This window comes from Camelus bactrianus, chromosome 27 (genome assembly GCF_048773025.1).
Source record: "Camelus bactrianus isolate YW-2024 breed Bactrian camel chromosome 27, ASM4877302v1, whole genome shotgun sequence".
Classification (NCBI taxonomy): Eukaryota; Metazoa; Chordata; class Mammalia; order Artiodactyla; family Camelidae; genus Camelus; species Camelus bactrianus.
In genome coordinates, this window is record NC_133565.1 from 22390604 (window position 1) to 22415862 (window position 25259).

At 45.0% G+C, this 25259-nt stretch overlaps 1 protein-coding gene across 3 annotated transcripts in view; it reads right to left on the bottom strand.

Annotated features, from left to right (window-relative positions):
* The window catches only part of SV2B (synaptic vesicle glycoprotein 2B), a 157736-nt gene that overhangs the window by 50805 nt on the left and 81672 nt on the right, over positions 1–25259 (bottom strand). For all 3 annotated transcript variants that reach the window (XM_010962924.3, XM_010962926.3, XM_074354006.1), the window contains exon 2: positions 8179–9032. In XM_010962924.3, coding sequence (XP_010961226.1) covers positions 8179–8629 — 451 coding nt within the window. In that variant the 5' untranslated portion in view covers positions 8630–9032. The remainder of the gene's footprint in view (positions 1–8178; positions 9033–25259) is intronic.

Here is a 25259-nt window from a genome sequence, read left to right on the forward strand (position 1 = left end):
TATCTGAAACTTTCAAGCTTACTTCTCTGGAAACTAAATCAATCCTTTGCACAGTGAAAACCAACTCATCCAGGCTTGCACTGCGTAAGAGTTATAAATAGAGAGACATTTTACACCCGCTGGCCTACAAAGACCCATTACAGCTGCACAGTCATGAACTCCACTTTGGGCGTGAGTGTTCCATCATCTGATGTGGTTCCTGGCGGGATGGGAGGGCGGGGGAGGCAGTCCTTTGTGCCTCTGCTGCTCTGGTCCGTACAGGGTGATGGCGCATCCCTTGGGACCCTTTTCACGGGAGGATGGTGGTACTGCTCTTCAGTTCCCTGACAGCCTATTCTGGGCTGAGAGTCTATGCCTCGGGGGTCACTGCAGGAATTTCATTGCCTGGGGTAAAATCAGCACCTGGCCTCTCTGGTCCAGCCGGCTGGGATGTGGGCTACATCACCCTCTCACCTACAGGGATAAACTCCAGCCCTCTGATGGAGGCCTCGTGCCTACTTGGCAACTGCCTCTTATTGGAGTGATGCATTTTGCATAAAAGCTGGCTCAAGGTTACATATGTACTGGGCACCTGGAAACATCTTCTACAGGTGGCACAGCCAGGTAAAGGAGAAGCAATAGATTTTGAAGTCAGATACAGCTGGTTTCAACTAACTAGTTATGACGAGTTACTTTAAACTCTTAGGGACTATTTGTAAAGTGGTGAAAATAATGCTTCCCTTGCAGGTCGTTATAAGGATCAGAAACGTCATGTATAAAATGGATGCAAGGTAAGAGTTTATCAAATCGAAACTCTTGGTGGTGGTAGTATAATCAGTATAAGTTGCTTTTAGTTTAGAAGAAAGGTAACAGAGGTTGTACCAGCACTGGGAAGTCACTGAGCCTTTAGCATCCGTTCCCTTTGCTTTCTGTGAAGAAATCTGTACATGAGAAAATAAACCTTCCAACCCCATTACTGTGAAGTAACCCACAGTGGACACGAGTGGCAATGAGTGACAGCAAAGGACAAGAAAACTACCTTAGGGACTGCAGGCATCTCTTACAGTCTCCAAGCAGCTCTGCCCTCATCTTGCAAACTGGGCATTATCACTCTGACCACTCACAGGGTCAGTAAAAGGTCACTGATCATCCCTAAAACCCTGCGCCAACACAAACAAGGTTTTTGGGTCCGACTCCACTTTTTCACGCTGGTCAAGTTGCGTGCAAATATCCCAACCATCGTCCTCCCCTTTCCCTTCTCATCCTCCTCCTCCTCCTCCTCCTTCTCCTCCTCCTTCTTCTCCTCCTCCTCCTTCTCCTCCTCCTCCTTCTTCTTCTCCTTCTCTCTCCAGTCAATGCTATTCCCTCCATGTAAAACCAAAACCTACACACATACAAGCACCACATATCTTTGACTCAACCTTGATAAAGCCAAAGCAGAAATCCAGGACCCGTAAATTTGAACAAGCAGTTAATAATTAGAAGTTGCTGACACAAGGGCTTTCAGACTGAGGTGGGCTCTATCCTTTGAGGTAGGACTCAGTTGAAAGACACACAAAAGAAACACAAAATAGCTGGAGACAGGTGGGAAAAGTGCCTCACTCAAAGCTAAATCCATACTCAGTCTGGATCCCACATCATAAAAGTAAGGGTTTTGTCTTAAGAAGATCTCTTTGCAAAATTTTTCTTAACCCCCACGGTTAATTGTGAAATAACTCTTAATCTTACGAGTACAATGCTGGTAGTTGATTAGCTGGTTGGTGGGTTCATTGGTTGTACAGGAAATTGTTTTTATTCATTGTATGTTTGCTACAGAAAATTGAATTTACTCATCAGCTTTGTAATAGCCAACCCTGTGACTATGAATTCACTGTTCTTATTATAATAAAAATACAATCAGCTGTATAAAAATGTAAATCTCTTGAAGTTAAGAGTGGTTGTCTTCTTTGCGTAAGTCAGTCTGTTTACTTCCTTGCACAAATTAAATAAGAAAAAATGGTGCTTACAGCAGAGATACTTTAAAGCTTTATATAAAAATCTCGATTTGTCAAAACACTCAAACAATTTCTACTATTTCCTCTATATCCAAGAATTGCAGGTTTCTCCCTTGGACTATTCCAATGAACTTCAGCCAGGTCTCCCACCTCTGATCTCTGTCTCTGAAAATCCATTTTTAATCAATGTGGAGATTTCGCTAGTTGCCAAATACGTCTACTCCAACTAGGCATTGCAGAACTGGGGAAATAACCACAGGATGGGTTTGGGGACCTACTGGGCCCACTGTGAGATGGACCTGAGCCAAAACTCCATTGATCACCTGACCTCCATTAGCCCCTAATCTGACGGACAGACCGCAGTGGTGTTTTGAGTCTTCTGGAATTAGTGTCAATTCAGATCCAGTGTCCAGTAATCCTCATAAGGTCTGCTTATTTCCTTTTCCCCAATGCAGTCACTCTGGCAAAAAGCTGCAGGTCTCTTGGGGGAAGACTGGGAGAAAGAGAAACTGTGCACTGGGATCCTTCCCCAAGGGGACTCAGCCTCCCCTTCATTTATAGATGTTGGCTCTATAAACTGGCTCAAAGCTGGGAATGGATTGAGGGGACATGCCCTTATTTTTATGAGACAAATTCAACTTTCGTTCACTTGATCTGGAATTTTTCTGCTTATGCAGATCAAATAAGAATTTAGTAAGCTTCCTATCCATCTCACTTCTGGGAATACCCAAGTTTCCAAGATTCAGGCTATTCTGATCAACGCCTTGGCTCTGCTGTCCGTTAAACACATCCACCTTGACTTTGGTGGTTAAGTGCTGCCACTTGACCCCTGCCACCCCAGGACCCAAGTATTCCCACTGCACTTAGGTTCCTCAGTTCAGGGACTGAAGCCCCCACTGTGAGGTCTGCCCCACATAGAAGAGTGCTCACAGAGCCCTTCAAGGATGCCGGGGGTCCCTTTGCAAATTTTTTTCTCACAGTCATGGTGAGAAGTGTGTCCTCCCAAGGCAGGTGAGTAGGCTTTAAATGACAAATCCACTCTTAACATTCCAATCTCCCTAAGCCTTTGACTCTCTTCCACTACAATAAATCGAGGCAGATCTGGCATTCAAGATCATTGACTCTGGGCCAACTTTTGGCCCATGTTTTAGCCAATCAACCAACCAAACTTCTAGAGCCTTTTCTAACTACCCAATCTCCAATGTTAAATGCAGAATCTCTGTTTAGTGGGTCCATATCAATCAATGGGGCTCAATCCTACTTTATGTTCCTTCCACCATTATCCCACACCCTGAATCCATCCCCACGCCTACTCCCTGAATTTCTGCCTGTGTAAATTAGAAAAATCAAGAAGTTCTTTTGCAGTGTAGCATACCTCCTTATGGGTCACTCTGAACCTCACTTTTAGGGACCTGCTGGGACTTGAGTCTAGTTACAAGTCCAGAAGGAAAAAGGGGTGGGGTGGGGGTCCTGAGGAGAAAACACAGTGTCTCCCAAGGCAACTGCCTCGTGGGAGGCCATTGCAGCTTCCTCATCAATGCAAGGTTAATCCCCTCAATACAGGGGTGGAGAGGATGCTTCTACTGGCCAAGAAGACTCAACAGAATTTCGGAGATCAGTGTCCTCAGCTTCATCAGGGCCTTCCCACACATCCCCATGCCGGCTTCCAGGATCCCATTTCTTCCCCATCAATGCTCTCACTTTAATAGTAGACACCCTGCGAGGCTAGGAATTCAATTTGCATTGCAATTCAGCCTCAGAGGATGAGATTCTGGGTTTGGCTATCAACAATCTCAGGAGATAAAGGTCTCTTTCAGGGCAGACATAGAAGCTTTCGGGTCATTTATGCAGTGCTTGCGCTGGGAATTTGAGTCCCTGAGCTCATTCGCTTCTTTCCCCACTTTGTCAGTGACCATCAGGAGCAACCAGCCAAGCTCATACTCTTTAATTTGACAAAAGTTAGTTTGACAGCAGTGGTCACCTAGAGCTTTACCTCTTATAAGTGTTTGATTGGGAGTACCACATGATGTCATTTTGTATATCTCTAGTGCCACAAGATGCCGTGAACGATCAGTGCTCTCTTTACGACTGGAAATAGAGTCAATAAACAGTGTCTTTAAATCTAACCAGGTTACAGGGCTGACTGCAGAAACCCCAGAACCAATTCAGAAAATTCATCCTTAAGATTCTGTTCCTCTAAAACCACTCCCCACACCAAAATCACTGGAGTAGCGTGATCATCCTAAATCACAGGTACCTCCTTACCACTCCCTTTCTCAAAGGCATTTACTAGCTCCCCATTAAACATCTCTCCATTGCCTGTGGACTCAAGTCCACACTCCTAAACATGGCCATGAGTGTAGACACTGTTAAGGGAACCCCTGGCTTTCATTCTATTCTAAAGAAACTTATGATCTAAAAAATATAAATAAGGACAACAGATACAAATCAAACACAAAAAGATTCCATGAAAAGTCCTAGGGGTAGATTTCACCATCATGAGTACTTGCTTCCAGGATGGTAAGTAAGTATTTATTGAGCACATATTTTGTGCCAGGCTCTAGGGTACAGAGTGGCCCCTCCTTTCAGGAACTGACGCTCTGAATTCAGGGCTAAAGAAAAAGTGGCTCATAATCAAATGATCTGCCCTGATGCTCTCACCTCGAATCTGCATATGAAACAATTAAAGGTTAATCGTTCATGAAAGCAGAGTAATACATCCGTCCCTGAGCTGCTATGGAAACTCAATGTGCAATTTATTCTAATGAATCCACCCCATCTGGCTTTGCTCCACGTCCTCCCTTAGCTCACACAGACACCAAGGCCCAGGGGTTCCCTGTTAGGCTCTAAGTCACTGTCTGAAGTGTGGGACTCCCTAAGCCTTCCCACTGGGGATGGCACACAAACTAACAGCCAATAAAATAAAATAACTAGACCCTTCCAGGAAATCAAAATTCTGAAGGCAAAAGTGGAACTCTTGCCTAAAAATGAGGTTCTCTTTCTTTGGATCAGTATGTGCTAGAAATTGCCTGCTGTTCCAGCTTAAGGGATATCTTGACAATTATGGGAAAACTTTGTTGTCAACTGACCAAGTGCAGGCAGAGGAGGATGCTGCAGGTTTGTTCAAAGTGTCATCAATAGCTGGTGCTACCCCGGTTAGAAGGAAGCAAGGCTTTGAGATGCCAACAATTCGAGGTCATTTGAAATGACAAGTCAAGTTAAATGCACTAAACTCATTTAGTCCTCACAAAAGCCCTGGGAAGTAGATACCATTAGCACATCTATTTTGCAGAGAAGGAAACCACGGCACAGAGACACTAAGTAATTCCCCAAGTCCCCCTCCTAAGAACTGGCAGAGCAAGGATTCAAACCCAGGCCACCCGGCTCCAGCGTCCCTGCTGCTGCGTTATCTCCCTGAAGCTATAATTCACTGCAGATGCTGAAGGGAGACTGTCATAACACAGAATAACAAGAGCTAACAGTTGCTCAGCAGGCGTGGAACACTGATTGCTTTATCAGCTTTATCTTACTTAATCCTCACAACAAATGATCATTACCCTATTCCATAGATGGGAAACCCGATCTTTAAAGAAGTGATGGCTTGCCCAAGGTCACTGGCAGGTATAGCCAACTGCCAAACCCTAGTGGCCAGACACCAGTGTTCACACCGTTATTCCCCACACCATGCTATCTCTCTGTTAGAGGCAAATCACGGTGCTCAAGCAACCTATGGGGTGCTTGATGACATGGAGAGAATGCCCACCCCAGGTCATGACCTCCGTCCTGAAGACCATGCATGAAGGGAGGGCAGTATGGTGCAGCAGGACAAGCACAGACCTTGAAATTAAAATCCCAGCCCCAGCAATGACCACCTGACATTAAATGCAGTTCTCTGAGCCTGTTTCCTGATGTGTACAAATGGGATAAAAGTCCTCTAAGCACCACAGTGACTACGCAGCTGACACGAGATATCACGAGGAAAAGCTGGCCTCGCGAGACCCTCCAGTCATCTGCCTCCTTGGATCCACTCAGACACATTGCCTGACCATCAAGGGGGCCCACAAGTGTATAGGGAGTCCATCTCTGCTCAGGGGTCTGCCTGCCCCTCTTGGGCTGAGTCATAGCATCTTCACGGTAAACACTGAAAGCAAAATTGCACACACATGGGCTCTCCAGATTGGGACCAGGTTCCCTCCACTCCCAGCGTTTGCCCTGGGAGCCAGCGGGAGCTATAACCATGCTGCAGCTCTGTTAATGGGGTTGCTGGGCACCAGGGTGGCTGAGAGACCAAGAGGGCATGAAATCACTGCTAACAGTACCAATTTGGACCAACATGGACCCAGGGTTTCAGTTGAGAATAGCAGAACACAAAATAGTACCTTGGAAATGTTTAGATGAACTGGGGATGGTTTGGTTTGGTCAGGAGGTTGGGGTTTGTTTTATTTTGTTTTTTACCCTTTAAAAAAATCTATTGAAACTTAAACACAAACTTCTGTTGATAAAAAAAATAATAAAAATAATTTAAAAAAATAAAATTTTGTTAGTGTTTAAAAACTCTGGGTGATATCTTGCTTCTCAAATCATTTCTTTTGTTTGTACATATTTGGTCTCTTTTGATTCCCTGACGGCCACATCTGACAGAGTTCTCATCATTTTAAATGTCCCTTTAATTAAGTGGGAATGGATAACATCATTTTTAAACCACCCCCCAGGGACAATTCTTTATGCAGATGCTGTCTTTGTTTTATATCCCAATCTTATTTACTGTGGCTCTAAATCGGGGGCAAAAAAACTATAGCCCATACGCCAAATTCAGCCTGCTGACTTTTTTTTTTTTGGTAAATAAAGTTTTATTGGAACAAAGTCATGCCCTTGTGTTTACATATTGTCTATGGCTGCTTTGGTGCTAAAGGCAGAGTTGAATAGTGGTGACAGAGACCATGTGGACCTGCAAAGCCGAAAATATTTACTCTCTGAGCCTTTACAGAAAATGCTTGCCAATCCTTGCTCTAAAGCAGATATTGGACCAGAATGGCACAAAGCGGTTCATAGCACGTGTGTCCCTACAGTAATTAAACAATTCCCTGCGTTTGTTAATGCCTGTTTGTCCTGCTTTATGTAATTTCTTTGAGAGGCAAGGACTACACCTGCCTTGCTCAATATTTCCTCCCTGAGGCCTGAGCACAAAGACTAAAACACAGTAAACAGGTAACAGATATTTGTTAAATGAATGAACTAAGTTGCTAGATGGATTCTGAGTTCTTGAGGGCCGTAACTATGACTCAGTCTTGAGTGAAAACCTGACTCACAGTCTGTTCTCGGTAACTGTATGTTTGCTAGACAATCGACTGCATGGACTCTAAATGCAGAGAATGGGTATGTTTTGCAGGACATTTAATGACCAAGACAAACCCTTGTCTATATTTTGATGAATCTCTTCTATGCCACACTATTCATGCCCATCTTCTCTCTAACTTCACAAACTCCTCTCTGTCTCCAGCCCTGAGAGCTGATGTCTGGCTCCGAGGATGCTAGTCTCATCATTGATTTGCAAAGCTGCTCCCCCATCCTGCGGAATCCATCTGTGCTTCACAGCCTGCAGGGACCTCTGCGGGTGCGCTCAGCCCGGCGCTCACCGCCAAGGCACAGGCATTCAGCCCACTAATGCTTAGACACAGGAGAAACCAGGCGCGGATGCTATCGGATTCTGGAAGGACACAGAAAGAAGGACAGTGTGAAAGAGACCTCTGGCCTGCCACACACAACACGTATTTGTCATTTGGATATGGAAGATGGTTTAATACGAAGAAGAGAAATCACATGCTCAAGGAGGCAACAAGACTTGGGAAAAAAAGAGCATAACCTTTAAAAATTGTGAATCACTATATTGTATGCCTGTAACTTATATAATATTGTACATTAACTATACTTCAATTTAAAAAAAAAATTGGAAAAAAGAACTTGGGAGTCAGATCTGGGTAGAAATCCAAGCTCTGATACCTACTAGCTGTGTAAACCTATGCCTATTAAATTCTCTGAGATAAAAATACCTTAATGACAAAATGGATTTAAATGATAGTGTTGCAAGGACACTGTGATAGATTTAAGACGCCCAGCACTGACAGGTGCTATCCAATTTTTACTGCTCTTTCTCCTTCACATTTTAATGCCACAAAGAGAACGATCTTTGAAAATTTCCACTTACCAAGCATTCCCTTCTTGGAACTGGACAGACACATGTCCTTCTCTGCACTGGGCAGGGCAAAACTCACCACGAACACTTCCACCCCATCTGCCATCAGGGCCAAGCCCAAAACAAAAAAGAGAATCCACTGGAAGCGCCCGTGGCCACACTCATCAATGATGGTCTCGTACTGGTGGGCCAGCTGCTCCTCATCTTCCATCCTCTCCGCCATCAGGTCTTCCTGGCCCCGAAGACCATCTGCCCTGGAGGGCGCCATCTTGGTCGGCTTGGTCTTGATGTCATCCGGGTGAGGGATGCCCTGGTACTCGCCCTCGTAGATCTCGTCCTCCTCGTCATGGCCTTCTGTAACATCACTCTGTGCATCTTCTTCTGGATTGGACTCATTTCCACGATAATAGCCATCACTGGGGCCATAGCCCTCGTAGTGGTCCTGATATTTGTAGTCATCCATTCCTTGGTCCTGGGACTGCCGGGTTGCCTCTTGAGCTATATCCCTTGCACTGTGATAGAGGTTTGGGCTGTTTCAATAAACATCATCCATTATATGTTTATGTTCAGAGGTTTAAATGTAGCCTGTACTTTCTTGGGTGAAAGTGAATCTGTTCTCTCCCCCTTTGTGTCTCAAACAGAGCGAATGTCTTCAGAGGCAACCCAAGGATCTTTCTGCATTCGATGTCTTACTGGAAGTCTTTGGAAAGTTTCAGATTCCGGTCTGGTCTCCTTGAGCGATCCAAAGGTGTTGTGCTGGGAGACGTTGATTAGAAATAGGTCCAGCTGTTTTCCTTGATGAGGAGCCCACAGGGCTTGGCAGCTGGCTGGCTGGCCTGATTTGTTCTGCTACTGAAGGTGATGCCCTGCGAGTACAGAGAAAGGAAAGAGGAGAATGGTATGAAATGCAGAAATTCTGACAAAATACTCTCAGAATTAAACAAATAAATTTACTAATGCCAGTGCTTCCCATATAAAGTGGAGGAAATCTTAACTAGACATCCGATTCCCATCAAATGAAATGAGCCTTAAATCCATGAGCCAGAGGACAAGGGGAGAGACAGCGGTGGTCAGAGAGGAAGCATTGATCAACCCGTGAAAGGGGTCAAATCTTACATAGAAATGAAATGTAAAGGGGACAAGAGATTTCCAATACAAGACAATTCTGTGATATGGGTTTTCTGTTAGAATTTATCAAGCTTTTGGCAACAGTGCAGGTTTATTACAGCTCAGCGTCTGTTATGAGAATGCCAGCTTTTCTAACTTTGTTGGAAGCAGCTGTACAATCTTACATCTAGAAATGTACGGCAAAGAAACTCCTGGGACCATTTTCCCCAAAGCCCAGCTTACTTTGGAGACATAGCATTGTGCTCCCAGGGCCATTGTGACCTTGTACTTGCCTTAAATAGGCAAGAACAGTGTCTGAAGACACAGAGCTCGAAAGCTCGTGTCTGAAATTTGATTCTGCCACATAAGAGCCGTGTGATCATGTACATGTTTTTCTGAGCCTCAGTTTTCTCATCTGTAAAAGGGAGATAATAGTACTTAACTCATAGAAGTTGTGCATGAAGTGCTTAGGGCAGGGCCTGACCTGCTTGCTTAAGCTTCGATGTCATTGCTGCTCTTTTTCTTTCTAGTTCCTATTCTGGAAACCAGGACCCAGTATTGTCAGAGCCAAGACCCTACTTTCTATCCCAATTCCAATCACTGGGTCCGTCTGTCGATTCCTATGCCCAACACACCCCGTCCTAATTACGTTTGTAAAATCTCGGTGCTCACAAGGTCCAGAGCCACCCTTTAATGATGGACGTTGGCCACCAGGAACTGTGAAATGTATCACATGCCTTACCCCTGATTGTGACAACAATCAGAAAAAAAAAAAGAAATAAAAATGTATCCTTATCTTACAGATAAGAAACTGTGGCTCAGATGTAGATCATGGTCAAAGAACCAGGACTCAACCCATGTCCACTGATCCCCAAAGTCAGTGTTTCTGTGGCCATTGTGCTTCCCAAATGCTGTTCCAAGGGACTGTCACATTGGAGCCCCTGGGGAGCCTTAGAATACAGATTCTAAAAGGCATGCAGAGGGACCAGTTCAAGCTCAGAAACCTGAGTTTTCACAGGGCTCGCCAAGTGGCTCTGAGGTCCAGCTTCTCACTGAGCAGCCCCTCGGGGTGGAGGTCAGGACCCTCCCACACACCTTAACCCATTTCAACTCTTGCAGCTTCCAGAGCTCTTCATTGGGGTTGCCAGAAACGCACTCCCCAGTTCCACCCATCTGCCGTTACCCACTCCATCAACCTGTACGGGCTGCTGTTGCACCTGAAACCCACACTGCCCTTTCACCTGGCTCAGCAGACCCACCTCACAGCGGACTGGACACACTCACCCTCTCCTTGCCCTCAGATCCCCGGACCCTCTGCACCACACCTGCCTGCCTGGTCCTGCTCGCCCTCAGCCCTGGACAGACTCCAGCTCCGGAACTCATTCGCCTCCCACAACCCAACGCATTTCTACTGGGGCGTACCAGACACCAGCGGTTCTCAAACGCAGGGTGGGCCAGAACCACTCAGCGCAAGAGCGGCTCATGAGAAATGCAAATCCCAGTATCTCTCCCACCAAAGGCTCTGAACCTGCAGACGGGGTGGGACGGAGCAGGAAATCTGCACTTTCCACGAGGAATCCAGTAGACCACGCTTTGAGAAACAGTGTGGTAAAAATCATCAAAAAATAGTTACTGAGAACTGATTCTCACTTTATCCTTTCAGATTTTTCACCATCCCCAGTAAATAAATTTGTATTAGACCATGCTGGTCGGAACCATGGCAGATTAATATTCTAAATCTGTTTTTATTATATCCATTTAGGGAGCACAGGAGGAATATAAATCACATGTAAACAGCATGAGAGTTATGCAGAGTGCTATAAAAAAACGGAGAAAGAACGCCAACTGCCTGAGATCTGGTGTGTTATTTCCATCATGGGGGTTCTGCAAAAATGTCAGGAACCAGCAGTGATAGATTTGCAATTCCAGAAGCACATGTGGGAAATACCATTCAGGGCAAAGGTCCTGGGACTTGCTTTATGGAAAGAAGCAGATCTTTGTCAAAACGAATTCTACTCATCTGATCCAGTTAAATGAACTGCTGTGTATGGCAGAGGCTTTGTGGAGTCAGGAGAAATGGCTGTCAAGGGTTGTGGGGGTTTTTTTTCCTCTTTCATTGAGAAATGTCAAGTTATTTTTTTCAGCAAAGCATTTTCTAGAGAATGCAACTATTAATCTTCTATGTGATAGTTTGAATGGTTCACCCCGCCCCGCAAAAAGGTGTATTAGTTTTCACCCCCAGTAGTTCTGAATGTGACTTTATTTGGAAACATGTCTTTATACAGGTAATTGAGTTAAGATGAGGTCATTGGGGTGGGCTCTAATCCAATATGACTGGTGACCTTCTAAAAAGGGGAAATTTGGACGCAGAGACAGACAGGCAGAGAGGGAGACGCTGAGGAGACACAGGGAGGATACGAGACATCTACAAGACAAGACGAGACATCTGCAAGACGAGGAATGCCTGGGGCTACCAGAAGCTAGGAGAGACAGATCCTCCCTCTCAGCCCTCAGAAGGAATCAACCCTCATCAGGACTGATCAAAATCAACACCTTGATTTTGGATTTCTAAACTTCAGAACTGAGAAACAATACATTTCTTTGTTTAAGCCACCCAACTTGTAGTCCTTTGTTCTGGTGGCACCAGGAGAACTCATTCAAAAACATTGGCAAGTCTACTGTTTATCAACTACACAGCAATAACAAAACAACCAGAAGAGCAGCTACCAACTGAAGGTGAGCAGGTTATGAGCCCAACCTCATTTATCCTCATAGTCAGTAGTGAAGAAAGAGTATTCTCTCCATTTCACAGACGAAGAAACTGAGGACCAAGAGGATTAAAGAATGTGCCCAAATCAACACAAAGAATCAATATCAGGGCTTGGATTTGAAGCCAGCTTCAAAGAGATCGTGAGGGATGATGTACGGTGGAAGGGGATGGGAGCTCAAGGAGACAAGTCAAGGTCACACACCAAGTTCCCTGCAGAGCTAAGACTGACACTGGGTTTCTGACTCCCACGTTCAAGACTGTTTGCCCATCCTCCACAAACATTCCCCAGGATCTTTGGTGCTTAATGCATTTTATTAGATGTGACGTGACTTGATCGCCATTCTCAAGAGGTCAACCCCTCATGAGAGAGTCAAAGAACACAAAGTATCATACAGTTATAAAAATGACAATCTTAATTATCAACAATATTATCTTTCATTTACTGAACACTTGGCTTGTGGCTTTGAGCCAGGTGCAATGCAAAGTTTATCCTGTGCTTGACCTCTTCCAACCGAGACAACTGTACGAGGCAGGGAATGTTTTTACACTCAGTTTACAATAGAGAAGACTGAGGCTGAAGAGGCTGGACAGATGACCAGGGTCACAGGTTGTAGGTTCTCCCAGGGGCTTCAGGGGAGGGAGGGATCACTATGGGCTGGTCTGCTGCTAAGCATCCCAGAGGTCAGGGGACTTCCAAGGGCAGGAAAGGGCTCAGAGAAGCAACAACGGAGAGGAAGGTGCTGCGGGCTGGGGAACAGGCAGCAAAGGCCAGAGGCAGGAATGGTTTGTTTTGGCAGCAGTGAAGCACCTGCCCACAGCAGATGATCCAAGAAGGGGGAATTACGGAAGATACACTGGGGACGTAAATAGCAATCAGTCTGAATGCCCTGCTCAGGGACTGGGAACTTTCCTTTGAGCAAGCGGAGCCGTGAAGGTTGTTGTTGAAGAGTGCAGGGCAGCACGGCATTCAGAGCAGGGATCTGGAGAGCTTTTCCTGGTGGGGACGTGCATCTTGGTTTTTAAGTGAAAACCTAGGGATGACTCAACCAGGTAGAAGTGTGTGTGTGTGTGTGTGTGTGTGTGTTAGTAGTCCAGAGGTGAAGTTAGGGGCCTGTGCAAAGCTGGTGGCCTTGGGACAGGATGGACACAAGGGACTTTCACAGGAGAACAAGAGATGCACTGCCTGTCAGATGAGAGGGAGCAGCAAGGGTGACTGGGACCATAATGACTCCAAGGAGGCAAATCCTGGACTGGAAATCTTTCCAGCATCCGACAATTAAGACAGATGAAAATCTTTCTGGGGGCTGATCTGCCTTTTTGGAGGAGTGGTAGGATACACAGCAGAGTGGTTCAAGAACACAGCCTCTGGTGTCCGAGGCCCCAGTTTCAAATCCTGACGCTGCCATTTCCTACTATCTGTGTGCAAGCTACGAGCCTCTCTGTGCCTCAGTTTCTTCATCTGCAAAATGGTTGTAAAACCAGGACCTACATTGTAGGGTCCTTGTGAGGATTCGGGAAGATAATCCAGGAAGATGGCTTAGCCCAGGGACAGGCACAGATGTGATCTCTATAAATTTGATTTTTTATTATCATTGTTGTTGTCATTATGATTGCCAACTGACTGAGGATTGATAAGTAAAATGTAACCAGGATCTCAGCTTGAGCCCTGCCCAGCTCCACTTGAGACGTGGGGCCCATCTGGGCTGGGCTGGGGGAACAAGAACAGAGAAAAACAAACTGACATTTACTTATTTGTGGAAATCACTGCCTCTCAAAAAATGTCCCAGCGCGAATCTCTTAAGCATCCTCCTTTAATGTTTACCTTCTATTAACTTCTGCGTCTATGCTATTTGATTTGAAATCATCGCGCGGTAAACACTCGTTCATAATTAAATATCACAGAGAACAAAGCTAAAAATAATATAATAATCAAATGATCTCATGCTTTCCAAAATGTGTTCTGCAGAACATTAGGCCTTTTAATATGCTCATTTAAGGGGGAAAAAAAGAATTTTAAGAGCAAGTAAGTTCATACCCTATTCCCCATTTTCTCTCAGAGATTCATACCGCACGTGGCTGTATGAAAAGCTGCGAGAGGACCTGAATAAACACCTATTTCACCCCACAATGAGCTGCCTGTCCACACCCATCGGAGTAGCTACAATCTGTAGGCAGATGAGAACAAGTGTCGACAAGGGTGTGATGAACCAGAACTCGGATATGCTGCTGGTAAGAATGAAAAATGGTTCAGCCGCTTTGGAAAACAGTTTGGCAGTTTCTTCACATGTTCAACATCCACTTACCAAAGAACCCAGCACTTCCATCCTAAAATCTACCTAAGAGAAATAAAACCATATGCCCACGCAAAGACTCACATATGAATGTCAATAACAACATCATTTATAATAGCCCCAAACTGGGGACAATGCGAATGTCCATCGACTGACTGGTGAACAGATACACGAAAGGTGGTGCATCCATGCAACGGAATAACAACACAGCAATAAGAAGGAACAGAATATTAACACATATTACAGCGTGGATGAAGCTCCAAAGCATGATGCCAAGTAAAAAGAAGGCAAACACAAGAGGCCACTTGGCCTGTGACTCCATTGTATGAAATCCCCAGAGCAGGCAAGTCCATAGAGACAGAAGGTAGCTAAGTGATTGCCTGGGGCCAGGGGTGAGAGTGGGGAGTGGCTGTAAATTTGAGGAGAGCTGAGCCAGAGGAGTGTTGGGAATGCGCAAAAACTGGATTACAGTGACGGTTGTTACACAACTCTATAAATTTACTAAAAACTGTCTAATTGTACACTGATGAGTGGATTTGTGCCATGTATACGTTCATAATAAATTATTATATTCAATGATTTTATACTTTATATTATATTATAAAGCTGCTGTTCTTCCCGCTCCCTCCTCCCCCCAAAACCTATTTAACTGGTTGAAATCAGTGTTTCCCACGCTCATGGGCCTCTTTTTTTCCTTGGAACCCATGTTAACGTCTATGAAATATCGGCTCTTCTAAATAGTTAAGTACTGATTTTGTGCTCAGAGCCTAAGCTTTACTCATCCTAGGGTTTTACCATGTCTTGAAAGCCCATTTGGCAAGCATCCCGGAGTCTGTTTGCCTGCAGGACCCATTAGAAGTGAGAGTTAAGGAAAACAGCCTGGTTATAGACAAACAGGCCACAGCTGGAGCGAGAGAGAAGTCTGAGAATTTAGTTCAATCTTGGTGGTATCTCCAGAGTCCAGAATGCAGCAACTTGGTTGCAAACAATAATGGAAGATGGTCACCTCGGTAAAGATATCAGCACGCCCTGACCCACCCCTGGAACGCTGGGCACACTCCCTGGCCCCCTGGCACGAGTCAGTAGCAGCTGTGCCTTCAGCTGCAACTGGCCTTGATGGGAGATTCACCCTAAAGAGTCAGGGCAGAAGAAAATGACTGACAACCGTATGCTTGGAAAGGCTAGTTGGTGTACCAACACATGAGATAGACTGGGTGCCCCCGAAACTATTTGGCAAGAATTAAAGAGGAATTTGGAATAGAGGGGTAAAGCCCAAGAAAACGTTATTTGAGAACCTTAGTGTAATTCTATTTTAATGAGTAAGAGATAGGAAGGTCGGCAAACTCAGACGGGTACCGACGAGATAGCTAAGGTGTCCGTTGGCTTTGCAGACACCTCTTAAGTTCCCATCCTCATCGTGCAGGTTGGGCTGGTGAGTCCAAAGAGACGGCAGGGGGCTCAGTAGAGAATATTTTCAGTTGTTTTAAGAGAAAGGCCACTGGACCACTGGATCTATGTCTGCCATCGCAACCTTGAGGGACCCTGGATGAGGCCCTCAATTTCATGCATCTAAATGACAGGCTGTGCTGGATGACTGACTTCTTAAGTCCTTTCCAGCTGTCTGACTCAATAGTTCTTCTGTATCTGTGACAGTGCTTTGAACCATTTAAGTAACATATAAAGCATAGCGATCATTAATATTATTTTAATATCTAGGATAGCGTCCATTTTGAGTTAAGAGCATCATTTCCAAACTGATTAACCCTTTGATGACAATCTGATGGCTCTTTACTCTTAAACGTTTAGAATTACTCCAAGAGGTCCCATGGCACTCTGCACCTATTTCTATGACCACATTATACTGTTAGTGTTTATGTGTCTTTCTGCCAGGAGATTCTGAACAATTCTAGGATAGATAAAGCACAGGATTTTACTAATTTTTTCATCTCTAGCACCAAATACAGTCTTTAACCATAGAAAATGTTTGCTCAGTAAAGGAGGTTAATAGTTATTCAGTGACTGGCTGAAAGCAAGTCAAAATTGGCCCATGGGTCAGACGGCCCCTGCCCTGCTGTAAATAGACCAATTGGTTTACCTTTATTTACCAAAAGTGTTGGATCAGCTGACATTCTGAAGCTGCCACCTTTTACAAGGAGTCATTCACTTTTTTACTTCCCTGCCTGCCTTCTATTTACATCAAGTTCCCAGATGAGATTGCCCCGGTGCTGTGGTTCTAAGGACTACTTGAGTTATTTGTATCAACTTCCCGAACGACCATAAAGTACGTTTTAGCCACCTGCGATGCTTCCTGAAATACACTGCTTGATGTTTCTGGGGTAGATTACATCTACCAGGAGCTGAAAATACCAAGGCTTATCTGGCTGGCATTGCGAGACGGTGTTCTCGAAGGCTTCCAACAATCTCTGTCCTTGTCCCACTTAGAACAGTGTGGGCGCATGAGTGTGACATTCAAAGCGCTTCTCTCTTCTTAGCTGAATCGCCCAGCTATTCTATCGTGTTAAAACAGAAAGCTAGTTTCCAAGGTGTGAGAAAAAAAACTGATGATTAAACAAGAACCAAACCACATGATCTTTTAGTTGGAGGGGAAAAAAAAACCAAATCATTTAAAGTAATGCCAGCCTCAATTTGAATGTTCAGAATGGTTCTCCATTTTAAAACGCAAAAGCAAAATAACAAGTTATGGAGAAGTGTGTTAATCAAAGCATCATTTATTTAGCACATCAAGCCTCGAAAACAATCCATATGTTAAGTGGCAGGAGCTTGATAAGTATAGCTTATACTTGTACAAATTTATACAGCTAAATATTATGGTGACGTAAATATTATGGTTTTTGAAGGACTTATGAGGAAGAAAAGAAAATGATCTCACCATAATAGTAGGTGAAAATACTAGGTAAGTCATATACTTACACCACTATACCCAGAGTTTCCAAAACAGTATAGATTTTAAATATCTATTTGTATTATGCAAATGTCTCTGTGGGTTGAGCTGTAACGATGTTAACATTAACCTAGTCATCCCTGAAATGCTCATTTTCTCCCTCTTTACTCCTCTATGTTCTAAAGCCAGGTCAGTGTTTTTCACAGCGTGCTCCTCAAACCACCTGTAGGAGAATCACTTCGTGCCAATTAAATACGGATTCCTGAACCCCATCCTGAACTTTCTGAAACAGAAGGCGGACGCAAAGCTGTTTTATTAGCAAGCTCTCCGGGTAATTCTTGTGCTCGAAGTCAAGAACCCCTGGCTTATGTGCTTCTTACCCCAGGAAGAAGTTAACAATTTCTTTGTGGTTCAAGGGCAAGTCCAGAAGCCCTTGTCAAGTCTTCAGACAAACAGATCCTTCCCGGAGCTAAGCTAGAAGGGAAAGGGGAGAGGGGCTGGTGCTTTGACTAGTAGGGGAGTTGCCCAAGCCATGAGAGGGGGGACTCACTGAGAAGGGGGACAAGAGTGCCCTGAGAGAAGACAGAGCCCCTCCTGCAGGCAGCACTCTGAGTGAAAGGTAGGCTCTGGGTGCCCGTGGAGGCTGTGAACCCGGCAGCCCTGGGATCAGTACCAAGGGTCTCACCCAGTGGTAAAACCTACAAACCAAATCAAGAATCATTGAGTGATGTGACTGTCTCCATCCAAACCAGAACTGCCCAGCAGACAGTGGAAAGCCTACTCCCACAGGCAGCACTGAGTAGCAGAAAGAACCAGGAGAACCACTCTGGCTGCAGCCGGGGACTGAGAGCCAGGCGCCCCTGCCCTCTGGGGGACCACTTAAGTGGTCCAGTGCAGTGGGAGAGGGAGCCCTCACGAAGACTGACCATGGCCGTCTTACCAACCCTGCTGTAACTGGATTAAGAAAAACCCTTTTTAACGACGTTTCTAGCCTCAGAGTGATACTGTACAGCAAACTCTGGCCCACTGCATACATTTGCAGATACCACCTTTGCCTCTCACAAGCTCTGGGGCTCTGAACATGCTGTTTAACCTTTAGGCTTCAGTTTCTTCGTGTGTGAAATGAAGAGAATATAGGTTCCCAGTCAATGGGTTGTTATGAGAATTAAATGAGTTAGTATGTTCAAAACGCTCAGCACAGGGCCTCTCACCAAGAAAGGGCTCAGTAAAAACAGCTATTCTAGAAATGAATAACACACAGATGCGCGTCTCCACACAGACACCGACCTCTGCAGCGATGCGTCACAGAGCCAAGAGGACAAGGGCCTTCCCCTCATCCGACAGGCAGCGAATCTGCAGCCTCTGAGGTAAGATTCTCTAGATTTTCAGCATCCCACTCTGCTGAAACCCTGCCCTGAATCCCCATCCCAGGGCCAGGCTCCTGACCATCCCTTCCCACCACTCCATGCCAGCTCCTTTCTCCGGAGACCCCAGTCCTGACCCACACCCCTGGAGTCACCAGCTGATAGCTTCCTCCTGCTGGGGTTCAGAGTGGGCCCCCACTAAAATACACCGCAATGGTATGTTCATTACTTTGAATTACGGTTACTTAAGAAACAGCCAGTGCAAGAGGGACACTCTGATCCTCCTTTCTGTCTCCCTGAAAGCAGGAAATAAATCTCTCATGTGAAAGGTACCCTCCCTAACTCCGGAGGTGGAAGACTGCACTTAGCACCAGAGACAAGGAATTCCGGCCAAGAAGCCTATGCAAACAAAACTTGTCACTTCTCTAATTTACTACCCCAAGCCCAAACTCTGTTTAGATTCCTCGCTAATCGAGCACCCAAAACCTAAGTCTTTGTCCTGTCAATTCCTCACGCATGTATAGTTTCCTCGTCTAAAAAGCATACAAGCTGCCTGCTTTGGCCACTTTTTAAGTCTCATTTCTACAAGAAGGCCTCCATCTGCACGAATTAAAATTTACTTCTTTTCCTTCTGTTTATCTGTCTTGTGTCAATTTTATTATTAATCCAGCCACAAGAACTCAAGAGGGATTGTGGGGGAAACTTCCCTGTCCTGGACACTCTCAAATGACTGATGCCCAAGGCCAGCATTTCCCAGGGGGGGAAATGCTATCTTTCTTGGTACCTGATATGATTTCAAAAAATGTTCAAACATATACCATTAAATAACATTGAACTGCATAGAAGAAAAATTCATTTTCAATGTTCTTTCAATGCCTTTTGATTGCCAAAGAAAAGGTCTCCTTTGGGGGGCCAGCACAGCTTGACCCCCTACTCACTAACTTGCTAACTGCCCTTTTTAACAAAGGGAAAACAAGCCTTAATTCAGAGGTTTCTAGCAGGGTGTGGTATCCGGTTAGACATTGGTACCGTAACATTGTTTTGTTTTCACTGTGTTTGCTTTTAAAGTTAACCTGTATTTACAGAAATGATATAGTTTCCTTCCTAAATAAATGCATTCCTTTAATAAGAGTGAGTTGGTTGTTTTCTTAAATATTAAGTAAGAGTACGATCTTTGCTAGGGATATGGTAAAAATCTTGAGGGTCACGCACGAAGGAGAGGAGACTGGCAAATACTACTCAGACAGAAGACACTGCCTCCTTCAAGGTAGAATGAAAGCAACATTTTCTTACCTGAGTACTTCAAACTAATCATCTCATTTCAACTTCAGAACACTGTGAAATAGTCATCCTTATTTCTCTATTCCATAGATGAGAAAACAGACTCAGAGAGGTCAAGTAACTTGCCAAGATCACACAGCTAGTAACTTTGAATGTACATAGGAGTCTATTGACTACAACTGGGAGGACCCGCCTACCAGACAACACAGAGCCCCCAGGCCAGGCCCTTGGGATCCTGGCTTCCTGTATTCTAGACCAGAACATTCCTCCACAGTTCTGTTTTACCTTACAATCAACAGAGAGTGTGTACCGGAGCAGCACCTGAACACAGCCCTGTATGTTCGAATGCTTACGAACATATATGCCTGAAGTAAATTTGTGGACTGACAAATTTATACAGCAAATTTAGGTAACGTAGAGGCAGAAAAGTGTTCCCTTCTACCCTACATTCTTTGGCTAGCCTATAATTAAATTGACATAAGACAGGTTAACAGAAGAAAAACAAATTTAATTTTATACATATAGGAATCTCATAAAAAATATGTGACTCAAAGAAACGACCAACACAGGAAGCTTTTATACCTTTTAGACAAAGAAACAATAAATTTGTGAAGAATTGACAAGACAAAAGGGTTTGAGGTTGGAGTAATAAATTAGTGAAGACGTAACAAGGTTTGTTTATACAGGCTTCTTGGCTCTAAATTCCCTGTTTCTTGTGATAAGGATGCCTTCTACATCCCCCTCCTCCCCCGGTTCAGGGAGCGTACCTTTCATGTGGGAGATTTATTTCCTGCTTTCTCGGGAACAAAGGAAGATCAGAGTGTCCTTATACCAGCTGTTTCTTAAGTAGCTTCAATTCAAAATAATCAACAGGCCAAAGTGGCAACTTCTGGGGTGGCAGATTCTGCTCCCATTCAGTAATGTCAGATTTTCCAAAGATGGGATCTCCATGGGGACCAGCGGAGTCCAGAGGGAGCTCAGGGGGACTTTGGGAGGATGGCTGGAGATACACATGGAAAGGAAGGTGCGGCCAGTTTGGAGAGGTCCTTGAGTGACAACAAAAGGTGTTAAACTCATTGACACCTCGAAGTTTGAAGGGTGAAGCAGCACAGGTGTGTTTAGGCTAGCCCGGAGGAAAGAAAAAGGATAGGGTCAAGCTTCTCGTCCTTTTATTTTTGTTTTGTTTTGTTCTTCTCCTAAGAAGCAATCTTTCCTTTGGAAAGAAAAGTGAGAGCCATTAAAAAGGGAACCCTCTGTGCTGCTCCAGCCTACCTGGATGCTCACAGAACTCAGCACGGGCTTATCGAGGGGAGCATTTAAAGATAGGTCCAGTGGCTGGTGGACTTTGATCTCCCAGAGCAAGAAGAGATAATAGAACCTGCTGGGCATTTCAGATACACATTTTTTTCCCATTTCCCAAAATAGATGAGATTCAAAAATAATTCTACTGGTGGAAAGCGCAGTTTAAAGATAAGAAACAAAGAGTTTAGAGCACCATGCCAATAACAGCAATGAATATAAGCTTAAAGGACCCCATCAAGAAAGCCAAACACCCGGAACCCCCTTCTTGTGTGATTTACAGGTTTTGCCCACTGGCCTTATTAGCTTTTACACTTTGACACTGTGCCAAAGAAATAAGATTTGGAGAAAAGCCTTCCACTCCATCCCACTGAACTGCCTCAGAGCATCTCTCACCTTAGCTAGCCCAGCACCATCAGCCCCCCTCCACATGGCCTGATGAACATCCCTTGGTGGTTTCTCAAGACCTCTCAGCTACTGTCCTTAAATTTGGCCTTGAAGGACCCTTGTTAAACAACACCCACTCCACTTCCCCAGCTGCATTTTCTCCTTTCCTGACAACCCCTCCCTAGGGGACTAGCCTTAATGAACTGTCATCGTTACAGTCATTCATCTATTCTGTAATCACTTGGTTGGGGGGTGGAGGGGGACTACTACATGAGAGATCCTGTAGCAGGGGCTGGGAACACCAAGGGGCATATAACAAGCTCCTGCTCTTACATCCTTTATAGTCTAGTTAAAAGACATTTAACTAAATCTAAGAACAACAGACTTTCTGTAAGGAGAAGGTCCGCTCTTCCCACATAAGGCAAGTCTCCATCTTCTGGTTTGTTACAATCTTTGGAAGTATAGCCCCAAAAGCAAAAATACAGAACTGGCACTAAATTTAAGTGATCTGGTACTCCAACCGGGGGCGCACTGGTTGAAAATGTGGATCTCGTCCTAAAAGACTAGGAACTTTGTGGATGCAGATCTATGAGGAAAATGTAGAGTGGCAGGTGGACAGACTGACGTAGGTGATCTCAAGGAGGATCCAAGACCTCCCCAGCATGCCCCAAAGGCTAGTCTGAGGGCCATCGGCAGGGCTGAAGGAGCACGTCCTCACGTCTTGATTTGCCTCTGCTCTCGTCTTAGCCCTCGTCCATTTTTTTTTCCATAAAGTTAGCCTGCTCTTTGCCACGTTCCAGGTTTGCAATTGCCCAGCCGTGGAAACGCCCCCTCCTCTAAGGTCGCCTGCAGTTAGCAGCTCCTGCGGCTCAGGCCTGGGGACCGTGGTCACGATATTTGCCTAAGGGGCCCTGATTTCTGCTCCTGGCCCCTGGAAACCAGCTCCCACCCCAGCATTTCTCACTTTGAAGAAACTGTAAGTAGAAGCCTCCTAGCTTATCTTGCTCTTATCAGTCCCATGAATTTCTCTGAAATAATAAGTGTTGTTGTTGTTGTTTTTTTAAATTTGCCCCACTACATGCTAATTCTTGTCTCCGTCTCCTAACTCCCGGAATTACTCAGTCTCTGGTATGACTGGTCCTGTGGCTCTCCTCTGTCCCCGACTCCGCTGTGTTACACCTCTGTAATTAGTCCCTTTCCTCTCCCCATCCTCGCCTCTCATTCAGCTTTGGCAAAGTATAAACTTTGTCATTAGAAAGGGCTAAAATGCTGCCAGGAATGCAAACATATTTAGCGCTGGGGCCTAGTGCTTTGTACAGCTCTGGGCTCCACTCCAAATCCTAGAGTAACAGCGAAAGAGAAGGAGAAAGAAAGGAAGCCTTTAATGAGTTTGCAGTATGTGTCGGGAGCTTTCTGGCACACGAGCTTATTTAATCCTCTCAAAGACCTATGAGGAGGGTTCAGGTTAATAGGAGCTCAGAGAGGCCAAGAGAATTGCCCAAGGTCACAAAGCTGGAGACGGGCAGAGCCAGACTCGCACCCAGGTCTGTACCTGGCGGCCTTTGCTGTGGTCTTTGCGCTTCACCATGTCATCACAGAACATCACGTATGTTATCTCAGCCTGACACCTGCCAAGCCTGGCTACGTGGGTGATGGAATTCCTTGACATGCCTCTTTGCACTGTTTGGCTTCCCTGTTGAAATTACTCCTACTTACTTGGCAAGGAAAGATTTCAAATGATGTCAACATCTTAAAGAACTCTGCTTAAGCCATCAAAGCCAGTACTGCCGCACTCACTCACTCTGAGTGCCTAGACTATAAGCACCTTGAGGGCAGGGTCCACCTTGTATTCGTCTTTGTCTCCCAGGTACTTCCTATAAAGGCACACCAGCCTTAAAGAAAGATACCCTGTGTGCTAGAAACACTAAGAAATTTGTAACAGGACTTGTACAAGAGAATATGGTCAGAACAGTCAAGAGCTCTTCAGTTTTACTCTAATAACAGAACTTTCAATAGTAGCAGGTTGCAGGACTTTGCACTAATAGGCACTTAATAAATACGTTATTACAAAAGGAAAATCAAGAGAAGTTTGGACTCCTGCCCAAGTGAAGCCCAGGGCAGTGGAGACCCAAATAATCCATCACAGCATCCTTCAACTGTCTTTGGATACCAAAATGAACCCTGAGAGAGCTTTGTCCTGGAGTCCTGAGCTGAACAGAAGAAGGGAGGCAGAATGAGGGAGCCAAACTAGGTGACAGGAAGCTCATTTTCTTGACAGACGCATCTTCCTTGTCCTCTTATTCCTAAACTGCCTTATGATTTAGAGGGTTGTCATACACCCTCTATGGGAAAAGATGAATTTTAAGAAGACCTGGCAGGGATATTTTCATGGGCTCTTCAACAGTTACTGGAACCAGCCTAGAAACAGATGGCACGTCACTGCCACATGCTGCATGAAGGACAATTCCTGCTCGGGCATCGTCCGGGATCCACCCCCAGAGCTGCCTGCTGCTGCCACTGGGAGTCTTGAAACCAAATACATCATGTCTTTCTGAGTTCCATGAATACGCCGCCATCATTAGCGAAATGATCTTGGGAAACTTTCGCCCCTGAAATCAACTAATGCAGTGTTGTTTTCTTTTCAGAGGGAAAAAAAAAATTATTTCCTCTTCATCATAAACCACACAGTTGTGACTCCCCCTAGAGATCTAAGGGAAAAAGAGGGAATTTGCAAGCTGTTGTGCATATAAATAGAAGTGTAGGTACTCAGGGTTTACAAAATGGGAGGGGGTCTCTGCTGAGGAATTTGAAACCAGCTGCTCAGTCACCAGTAAGTTTCTATCACATCAGAAAAGCTGTAGTTGCCTCCTCTGGGCTCAGGGCCCCTGGCTTGACTGGTGATATCAAGAGGGCCAAACAGACTAGACGGAAAGGTCCCTGATAAATTCGCCCTCTGTTTGCGTGAACTGGATGAATCCCTTCTCCTTCCGCGGTAGGCGCCACACAGACCACACAGGCCATTTTCAGGTACCGCAACTAGAAAGAGTTCTTACTGAGGCAATTCTTTGTTCTTGAAACAGGATGCTTTCCACAGAGGAATTCTTCAGTCCCCTCTTTTTAAAGTTTCAGCAGAAGACTGTTTTAAAGAAAATTGCTTGTGGTGTTCACATCTTTTGGAGAGTTAGCATCTTGCCCTTGGTCTCAACCAAATGCTCCCCTCTCACCCTCTCAGGCCTCTCGGGAAGACACGCATCCCAGAAGATCACTGTCTTCTTTCCTATTTGGGGTGATGTAGCTAAATAAGAGATCTTAACATCAGGACACCAGCCCTTCGAACTTCTACATTGATCAGAGGGCCCATTTTCCCCTTCTCTGGACACCCCTGACTTTAAACTCACTCTCTATAATATAACCAAGTCAAGAGGAACAGTAACAGGTACCTGGTCTAACATTCATATCCTCATGAGCACACCGGTTGACAAACCAGAAGACAGTTCCGTATCCTCTTAAAAAGACATGGGCCCCCTCACTCCCACCCCCACTCACTCAAAACAATCATTTGACTATTAGCTTCAGAGCAGGGTTTGCTCAGGATGTCCCCATTGGACAGCCCTCCTGTAGACCCAAGCAAACTGAAAGTTTTCCACCTGATTCTGAACAGCTATGAAACCCAAGCTGAACCATAACATGAT